Below are 10,512 nucleotides of genomic sequence, written 5' to 3'. Positions count from 1 at the left end.
AAAAAAAAAAAAAAAAAAAAAAAAAAAAAAAAAAAAAAAAAAAAAAAAAAAAAAAAAAAAAACTAGCAGTTGGAAACAGGAAAATGTTGAAATAGCTTAGAGATTATGGCTAAGCAAGACATGACAAATCTTACTGCAAGACTCTCCGCAACTAACTTGATACTCTTGGCAACTGCACTCTCGTTCAAAAACGATCTGTTGGAAGTTATGATCTTGTCAGAATACATATCACATGCATACACAAATATATAACGCACACATGCAAACATGAGGTGGAACAGAACCGAGAAATTGATCAATTTCTTAAAAACAGAACCTGTTATCAACTAAACCTCCAGTCCTTTCCAAAAGCTCAGGAGCAGTAGAAAGTCCAGAAAGGGTAGCAGCAGTTACTCTCAATCTTGAAAACTGTTCGTGCTCCCAGGCTACCTACAGCATACAAAGGAATTATGAAGCGGACTACGATAATCATAAAAATAAAAGTAACAATAGTATACCATGCTAAGGAAAACCTAGAAAAATCTTTTTTTAAAAAAATGGAAATAGCACACATCATGTGGGAAAAAATGTAATAACGGAGATGTATGTTGTCCAGTCACAAAAAGCTTTTTAGTTCTTTTGTATCATCAATGTGCAGAATGACAGGCTTACTAAACCATCCATTAGATTTGTATGCGCACGTAGAATGAAGGGTGGGGAAGCACGAGGCATGACATAAGCAAGGGCATGGGCACCCTCGGCTTGTTATTATAGAAAGATTGTAGGTGTCAATGGATGTATGTAACAGGTAGGATGGAATTAGGCTTGCTCTCGGGAGAGAACAAAACCTTTCAAACGGTCTTCTATTTCCTCTTTCTATTTAATATATATATACATATATATGTGTATGTATGTATGTATGTATATGTCTCTTTTTTCTGTCTGTAACATTTCAATACAATGTTTTTTTATCAATTGTGATATGAAAACCTTAGCTAATTGAATCTAAGAACCTTAACCCCTAGATCACAAATGCTAAAAATCTCCAAATCAAGATGATTTCATCTCAAATTATATGAAACTCTTGAGAATTTAATCTAACAAACTTATTGAAAAAAAGACTTTTAAATCTAAAATATCCAAGAACCCCAAAACAATAAGGAATTACTCAAGGGAAGATCTGGGTTACCTTGTTGATCAAATATCTCAAGATAAAATTTTTTATTTAAGATTCGAAGTACTCCACAAGCAAGATTGATAAAGTCAAGCTTGAATGATTCTATGCCTGCAACCTAAACTAAATAGAATTGTAAAGAAAACTTAGCTCTAGACTAAAAGAAAGTACAAATGTTTTTTTTACTACATTTTTCAAGTCCTCTTTTGACTTTCCATGAGGCATTTCAGGAGTTGTACCCTTCATATTTTAATTAGTCATTTAATGTAACCTAAAAAGTTAAAATACACTAATGAAAAACTATAAATCTGAAAATAGTAGATTTCAATCAGCCACCCAAGAATTTGCAACCATTCAAAAATGAATAAAGTCTCACTTGCAGTAGCTTGAATCCATTGTCGCATAATGAAACTTAATTTTTTTACGTAGCATTAATTGCAACTTGAGTTCAACTTAATGAAACTTGACTTCACTTAATGTGACTAGAATTTAACTTGGGATAATTTGAACAACATTTTCTACATCTTCCTTGAAGTTCATATTGCATGATTGAGATGTATTTGTTCATATGAAATTGTTAAATACGAATTATAGAGTTTCATAATATTATCTTCAGCCAAAAATTAACTTTCTGTCAAAAAAAAAAAGAAATATTTCAGGTGTATTTACTCACTCGAGGGTTTGAAATATTAATCTTCTTGTGCTTCAGATCAACTTTAAAGCCCAAATCCTCGGCAACATTTGAGAAATCCTACAGAGTCCAGTCCTCCACAATCAACACGTTATAATGAAATAACAGTCATAAGACATTAAATTTTTAAAAGTACATTTGCTTACTTCAAAGATTTTTTTGATGTAGGCATTTTCTGGAGGTTTAGAGACATGCAGCCACAATTTGTCATCCCATGAGCCAATACTATTTAAGCAAATAGCATAGTCAATACTCTCATGGATACGGTGATCCAAGCTTTGAAGCCACTGGAAAAGCGATATTTTACATTAGTGGACAACAAATGGAAACAATGATAAGGGAAATAATAAAATAAATAAATATATAATAATTAAAATGAAGAAAATTAACTAAATGGAATACTTTGTAATGATAAAAACAAGAAATATGACAATTGTATATACATAGAAAGGATGAGAACTGGAAACAGTGATAAAGTAAATAATAAAATAAATAAATAAATACATAATAATTAAGATGAACAGAATAAAGTAAATGGAATACATTGTAATGATAAAAACAAGTACGAATTATGACAATTGTATACACAGAAAGGATGAGAACCTTGTGAGTCCCATTATAGTTGTAAGGTCCGCCGGAAGTGAGCCCAAAAAGTAGGTTATACCTTCCTCTTGTCTTAGGGTTGGAATAAAGAAGAGAGAATAACCTTGCAATTTCAAGAAGTGCAACAATTCCACTTCCGTTGCTATCACTTCCCACAGATAAGTCCTACAACCAGAGAGAGGATCCACATCATCAAGATATAATATAGATAAAATATGGTCGATACTGTTAGTGCGTTAAACAAATAACATACAGGAGCAGCGCCAAATGTATCATATGATGCTACAATAGCAATTGTTGGGAGTTGACTAGCATCTCCGTCAGATTTTAGTCCTGGCAGCCAACCCTGATACAAATTTTTAGGGGAAAAAATGATGTAACACTATTGAAAAGAATTAGACACAAAATATTAGGGGAGAACAAAGCTAGTCACAGAAACTCAATAACAGAACACTAACTATATAATTGCACCAACGATCGAAACGGTAAGTTATACGGAAAATACAGAATTTAGGCTGTAGTATTTTTAACATGCTAGCTCTCACTTGACCAGTATCCATCTTAACCCCTCCAATCATTTTTAGAGGTCAAAAGAGAATATTAACATAAATGCCATGTGAAAATTTCAAATTACTTTTTTTTTTTTTTTTTTTTTTAAGAAACAATTTCGTTGATGCATGAAATTCACAAAACTGAGGTAAAGTCCATGAGGTTGAAGAACACTTCAAAAGGGTGTTTTTAATCCTACAAGACTCTGGTTTCTTTTCTTCCAAAGGACACAAAAGAAGGCCCTAGATATGTGCATCCACAGCAGGGCCTTGGCTTTCTTGAAGGGGTGACCCAACAAAACAGTGGTAAGAAGCCCCTTAACATCCCTAGGAAACACCCAAAACCAACCATAAACGTTGTGTATCATGTTCCCAAATCTCTAAGCAAATGCCAATCTCCTTTGGATGAAAGCTTGGCTATTAATGGCTATGTGAGAAATTTCCCGTAGGAAATATTTGATCTTTGGCCAATGGTCTTTCCAAATATCTCTAGCAAAGGAAGTCTCCAGTAAGTGCAATCTAGTTTAACAGAGAGATTTGACAGAGCGGCCAATTAAACTGAAAGGTGTTAGGGGGTCCAAAACAAAGCATTACACAGATATTATCCCTAGAACACCTTTCTCATGTGGTATGGATAGCCAATACCCAGAAGGTAAAATTTTTCCTTCAGTCTATGGCCCTTGGTTAAGCCAGCATAGCAATAAAAAAAATCCGGTAAATAAAACCTCACAATATAAAGGAGGAAATTTCTTAAGTGCCCTTTCATAAGGTGGGTAAGGTGGAAATTTGCAATGGAAATTTTGAAAAGTACTGCAGCAGAGAAGCCATCAGAAAAAAGGGCGGGCTAGGATAATGTAAATTAGCAGTCTCATGAACAACATAGCAATCCATTCAAGGCAGAGCGCAAGTCATAATTTATTCCTGTACTAAAAAACCACATGCATCTATAAAGGTGAAAGAGGGCAACAAACTCGACCATGCAGTAATTGCTTAGGTACAATCTTAAAGAAATCTAGGAAACCAACAAGCCAACCACTTTTTCTTTAGAAAGGCTTTCCAATCCGCTATTATGTATGATGAGAAGGCAATCAATTGGTCTCCAACGCGTTGCTTAATAGCATAATGCAGATGGTGCATCCTAGCTTGCTTTAATTAAGCCGTTCATAAAGAGAAATGTATTCAAATAAATAATAATATGTAACAATTCTAGCTGTTAACATTTGAAGGAAACCAAAACAGGTACCTGAATGTTTGTAATTGTGGAAGATACAAGTTTCCTTGGTTCTGGTGCCGAAACAACAAGCTTGTATCTGACAGACATGAACACAGAAGATTAGCAATCATATAGTGTCCTCAAGCTCTCAAGTTACTATTTATGAGATAAAATTGAAGATAGAATGAAACTATTAAATAAAAGCTCTTGCAAAAGGCACAAGGAAAGTTTAAACTGCGAGCACTTTTTTCATGAAAAACAGAATGGTTTGATATGAATATTACAGGTTGATAGATGTTTGCTTTAACACTGTGCAAATGTCAATAACACATCAAAGGTGTCCAGAAATATTAGGAATTTCACAAAAAAAACAACATTAATAATAATCACAATTTTATAAGTTACTTAAGAAATGTAGAAACTAGATTTCTAAAATTTTTTGAAAAATCTTCATTGAAATCTCGACACTTATGCCAACAATGATATTTAACTCCTTGGACAAGAACTTAAGGATAAAGGAAGTTACAGGATAAATATCATCAATATTTTATGCAAAAGGGGGATCAGACGAAGAGAATTGAGGAAAAAATTAGAGATAATGGCGAAAATAAAAGATGAGAACATAATATAACTCAACATTCAATACGTAGTGTTGTTTCCTGTTGCAATAGAAGGCTTATGTTGCAAAAACAAAACATAATAATCATATTGAAGTCAGAATCAAAAAATAAAAATGTAGTAAAAAATTATCATAAATTATAAAAAATTATTTTGTGATTCCAAAAACATCTATTCTTTCCTATCTCAGTTGTGATATAATTTCATTTATCCATATAAAATCCACTAAAGCACCCATAAGTTCACAATAGATTCAACTAACCCGCCAGTAGTTGCAGTTGCAAGCTGACCAGTGGCATCATTCCTCTTGACATCAGCCAAAACAGCATCAATATCATCACCTTCTGAAGCAAAATATACAGGATACTGAAACGAACGACATAGATGCTCTCAGAAAAAATAGAAATTGAAAATATAAATTGAAGAAATGTAATACAAAAATGTGGTCATAATTCACAGACTGAAAAAAGATCGGGTGCATTTAATGTAGAAAGAAAATAAAGTTCACATTTCTTTCTAGTAGCACTTGATATAAAAAGAAGTTAAATGTTCGAATGTTTCAATCATATATAGAAATATCTGGTGAAGTGAAGAAATTCCAGAAGTTATTTTCATTTCACTCACAGGTATATTTTCATGTATGAGGAACCGTTCAAGTTGAGCCAATAAATCCTTGATCATCCCCTCTCCATTATTTGGACATCTAGTACCCTCGTTTTTCAGGCCATCCAAGCCAAGAATCTTTGGAACTAAAAACAGCAGACCTCCCAGACGCTTTTTTTGAGATATACATTCTGCACAAGACCAAAAAGATATCCCAGTTACCAACAGAGGCGAAGGAAGAGCGGGAATAGTATACCAACACTTCTCATAGTACACATATGTAAGATCACACAATCTTCTCACTGACAAAAACAGGCAGGATTTCTGAAATGTAAAAAGTTACGAAGTAAGAAATGTAAAATTCATTCAATCCTTTACAGTCGAGTAAATGAATTAGCTACTTTTGCTCAGTGAATAAGAAGAAATCCTCAAATTCTTCTTTCACTCTTTCTTTCACAAGGTAAAGCAGCTGGATGAAAATCTCCTTCTCCTGAACTTCTATTCCCTCTATTCCCTGACTTTATTGAAGGAAGTAAAGCTATTTGAAGAACCTTTCTTTACGGTCGATAAAATGAAAGTGTTTAGAATCATTCAAAGTCTACAATCATACTATTCATTCTTCAAGTACATGATAAATTAGATTAACACTGGTCTGCAAGTCTACAAGCACAGAATTGTTTGATAATAGAAAGAAGAATCGAACCTTCCAAATTTGGCATATTGTAAAAGAAATACACAAAGGGCAAACTTGTTTAGCTTGTTCAGTAATTAAAGTCCGATCGTCAAGGAAACTTCCCCCAATGAAACTTTGTGGAATTTCAAAAAGAACCCAAATGAAGTAGCAACAATCAAAAACTGAATCTATGAGAGTAATTCAATCCGCCAACAGTTAAAAACAGTTCAGAACTGCTCTACTGAAATCTCCACATTTTAACGATGTACAAGCGTCGTATTCATGCTCCACCAGCTAAGAAAGTGCGAGAATGACAAGTGTTAAAAAAAAAAAAAAAAAAAAGAAGAAGAATCGTACCCTTGACAAAGGTGATATTGAGTTCACAAAGAGGAGTGATGATAACAGTGCGAGAGAGATCAGCACCAGAGGGAAAATGAAGAGAGCCAGCATGGTGATTAAGTGTGGCGGCGCGAGATCCAAATGGAACACCAGAGATATCGTACTGAATGAGACGGTAGACATCCACAACAGTGGCGGCGTCACAGAACTCGACACAGGCGACTAGAATGAAGACGAGAGCGAGGACAGGGTAGAAGGATTCGAGCACCTGTCGCTCGCGTGCTTTAGGAGGAGCCATGGATACAAGATCTGGAGGTCAGTTGGAGATTTGTGAAGTAGAGCGATGAGATTTGAGGGAATTTGAATACAATAAAATTGGTCAGACTACTGTGGGCGTGCACATGGAGATTGAATCACCTCGCACCTCTTGCTGCTGTTCTTGCCGGATGCCGACCGGATGCTTACACCACCTGACCTTCACCCCAACGCCCGCACCTCTCAGCTTCTTAAATAAAATAAATGCTTTCTTAATAATTAAATTATAATTTAGCCCTTAAATTTAAAAAGATTTTAATTTTGAATTTAATAAATCTTTTGACTTATTTTTAATTCGTTCCATTTACGGGATCGAAAGCGTAGCTTTAAAGACTTCTCTTTAACAGTGACAAACTTTTGTTCAGTCCAATCTTGGCTTGCTTCATTGCAGTCATTCATTCTTTGTTTGATTCTTTAGGCGTCTTTCGATCCGCTTGACATAATTTCTCTCTACTTAAAGTATTCCGCAGTATGTTCCTCTTTTTGTGGTTCTTCAGGTGCAGCATTCATTATTAACCGAACTCAGGGACAATGTGTCTTTCTCATTCATCACCATGACTTGTCCTATCGCTTCGGAGATTTTGATGGATTTTTCTAACAAAAAAGATAATAACAATACGATGGGTTTTTAATATTAAGCTTGGAACCATAATATATATAATATGATCGGGTGTATGCCACATGATAGAGGTCGTTGATCATGCTCAACTTGATGCTTCAACGCAACAAGAAGGATATGATTTTTTTTCTAGTACATCCTAAGGTTAAACGGCTATTCATGCTCTCCACATTTACATCCTTGAACATGTGTGTCACATGTTGTCGAGGGATCGGCCTTATAAACTTAATTTAGTGGTGGTCCTAGTGTGTGAAGATGCGAACACGAAAAGTTATCGTGAACAAGAAGTTAGAAGTTAGAATCATGACCATTTAGGTCAAAGGATCAACATCAAACCATGTCCACGTAATAGGAATTGTGTTTTGGATGTCGTGATTGACCTCATCAAGCATAGAAGTACATGTATTTAGGAGTTCAATAACGTGTAATAAAACGTCAAACTTGTACCTTTGTCCTTTTTTGTCCACTATGCACCTGACTTTCTTCGTGTGTGAAGATGAAGGTTGTGCATGAAAGCCTTGTATGCTTCGCCGGGGAGGCCACCGAGCCTAAAGAGCTCATAGATTAGTCAATAAGATAAGGAGTTGCGCTTGAAGATTTCTACTCGAAAGAACAGTGACATCTTTCTTATCTAATTATAATTACATCTAATGATGTAAAATTAATTAACTAAGCTCTTTAATTAACTAATTTACATTTATTAACTATAAGTGGTTGCAATTTTATGCACTATATGATAAAAATTTATTTATTTTTATTCCCGCAATTACCTTTCATCTCAAGTACCACTAATTCTTTAACCAAGAATTCCATTATAGACCTGGCACTTTTTATGTAATTCCACTACAGACCTTATACTTTTATGTAATTTCAAGTACCACTGATTCTCTCACAAACAATTCTACTATAAACCTTGCACTTTAAGTCATTACAAACCAGTCAAATCGTTTATAATTACAGTTGGGTCAAAAGTCTATTTTATCCTTATAATTACCTTTTCATTTCAAGTGCCACGAATTCTCTAATTAACAATGTCTTGCAATGTAAAGTGATCTTTAGAATTTCTCTCTATTATGCATTTCTAAGATGTAACATATGTAGGGCGATAGAATTTGCCCTAAAACCTTATAAAAAAGAAGAGATGTGTTAACTAAGCTCAATATGAAAATTATGATGCAAGAATATATATTTTGGTCAAAATAATTACCTTTTTTTTAAAAGAAAATAACGGGTGTAAAGATAATGGTAACTCTTTAACATATAAATCGATGAAACATTTTGAGCGATACGATGCTTTAAGAAAAGTTGAGCTTAAAAAAAAGATGCATGCTAACATAACATTTTGTGCAAAGTTGAGCTTAAAAAAAGATGCACTGTTAAATTTATGGAACTAGTGAAAGGATGACTAATAAACACATTTCACTATTTAATTATAATTTAAATATTTGGAGTTCAGGTTATATTGTAACACATGGGTTATTATATTTCACCATCAGTTATTTAATATGGAGATTATGAGTATTTCTGATTTACTAGCCAATTTAATTAGGTAGTAAGGTTCTAAAGGCTCTCTAAAGCCTTCTTTTCTTCCCTTAGAGATCTCAAATTATTCAATTAAAAAAAAAATCTATTTTTTTTAGCTTGATTGAGAGCTAAGATTTTTTTTTTGCAAATTCTTGTATTTAGAACTTGCATGCTAGAGTCATTCAAGTGGTATTGATCAAACCTATTATGAAGTGATTCGAATGAAGAGTTTAAAAACGAGTTTTCTTTACTTTTGATCTTGATGATCAAGGTAATCCGTTCCATACTTTCCCTTGGGTTGATTCCATATCACGTACTCACGCCTGATGACAATGGTTCAGCCCCCGATGTGGAGTTGTCTCTTCGGTCCAATTGCTGCTTCAATGAGTATCTAACGAGATATCCAGCTCTTGAAGCTTCCATCACCATCTGCTCGATCTCCTTTTCGGTATCGACAAGATCTGAGAAATACTGCCCTTGAGCAAGAAGAGCCTGTCAATGAAGAAAAGATGAACAAAATGAATATTACTTACTCTCAATTAAACAAAAGAACAAAATCATGTTATCTAGAATTTAAGAGTACAGGTTGATCTTGCTGCACTTCTAATGCAGCCTTCACTTTATCCTTGTCAACATTGAAGCAGCGATTCCACATAAAGCAAAAGAAGATCCATGATAGAGTCTCTTTGGCAAAGGTGAGGGAAAAGGTCCAGTGGACCACTCATGCGCATCATTCTTTTAATAATGATAGTTGATTGTCATAGTCGCTTACTCGCCAAGGCAGAATATAAAGGACAAATAACGGGCTTTCAGGTTTGGTAATGAAGGCTTAAGTTGTTAGGATCATATAACAACGCGCACACTCGATCTAGATGAACACAAAAAACAATATTCTCCTTGCATTTTCTTATCTTGTTCTTTGTGTTCATCTAGATCGAGTGTGTTCGTTGTTGTGCGATCTTAACAAATGGTATCAGAGGAAGACGAAATTCATCACGATCTGTGAAGATGAAAATTTCGGAATTGAAAAGTTTGATGGATCCGATTTTAGTTTCTGGAAAATGCAGATTGAAGATTATCTGTATCAGAAAGGGCTTCACGAACCCCTGATGGGGGTGATACGGAATACCATGACCACGGAGCAGTAGAAGCTCAAGAATCGACAAGCCTTAGGGCTGATCCGGTTGACGCTATCCAGAAACGTGACGTTCAACATCATCAAGGAGAAGACAACGTCATATATGTTGAAGGTTCTGTCGAATATCTATGAAAAACCGTCGGTTCTAATACCAGTTGTTAGAATTGCACAACAACGCATACACTCGATCTAGATGAACACAAAGAATAGAATAGAGAAAATGCAAGGAGAATATTGGCTAAAGGATTTGCATGGATGACTCCAAATATGTACCATAAGAGAGAATACAGAGAATATAAAAAGTACATTTTCAAAGTTCTGCCAGATAAGATATATATATAGTTCAGCTTAACAGACATAACCATCTTAAAGACCCAATTCTAACACAATTCTAACAGCATTCGAACTTGCCATAGCATGTCTCGTTGTGTTTGATGAGCTCGTTGAAGAAGGCTTAGAGCAGTCATTTTGAATG

The 10,512-nt window shown here is 34.6% G+C and overlaps 1 protein-coding gene across 2 annotated transcripts in view; it reads right to left on the bottom strand.

Annotated features, from left to right (window-relative positions):
* The window catches only part of LOC111449666 (nicalin-1-like), a 10,031-nt gene extending 3,097 nt beyond the window's left edge, over positions 1-6,934 (bottom strand). The window contains exons 1-11 of one of the 2 annotated variants that reach the window (XM_023089663.1): positions 6,859-6,934; positions 6,460-6,750; positions 5,451-5,620; positions 5,089-5,192; positions 4,239-4,305; positions 2,701-2,793; positions 2,448-2,612; positions 1,991-2,131; positions 1,827-1,904; positions 317-429; positions 135-195 (exon numbers count right to left, since the gene is read on the bottom strand). In XM_023089663.1, the coding sequence (XP_022945431.1) occupies positions 135-195; positions 317-429; positions 1,827-1,904; positions 1,991-2,131; positions 2,448-2,612; positions 2,701-2,793; positions 4,239-4,305; positions 5,089-5,192; positions 5,451-5,620; positions 6,460-6,739 (1,272 nt within the window). In that variant the 5' untranslated portion in view covers positions 6,740-6,750; positions 6,859-6,934. Of the gene's footprint in view, positions 1-134; positions 196-316; positions 430-1,826; positions 1,905-1,990; positions 2,132-2,447; positions 2,613-2,700; positions 2,794-4,238; positions 4,306-5,088; positions 5,193-5,450; positions 5,621-6,132; positions 6,316-6,459; positions 6,751-6,858 lie in introns of those variants that run through there. The other variant, XM_023089664.1, reaches the window with a different exon arrangement.
* Positions 6,935-10,512: the final 3,578 nt, after the last annotated feature.

The sequence above is a fragment of the Cucurbita moschata genome, unplaced genomic scaffold (genome assembly GCF_002738365.1).
Source record: "Cucurbita moschata cultivar Rifu unplaced genomic scaffold, Cmos_1.0 Cmo_Scf00011, whole genome shotgun sequence".
Classification (NCBI taxonomy): Eukaryota; Viridiplantae; Streptophyta; class Magnoliopsida; order Cucurbitales; family Cucurbitaceae; genus Cucurbita; species Cucurbita moschata.
Note: the sequence above shows the minus strand (reverse complement) of the source record. Positions and strands in the feature narration are given on the sequence as shown.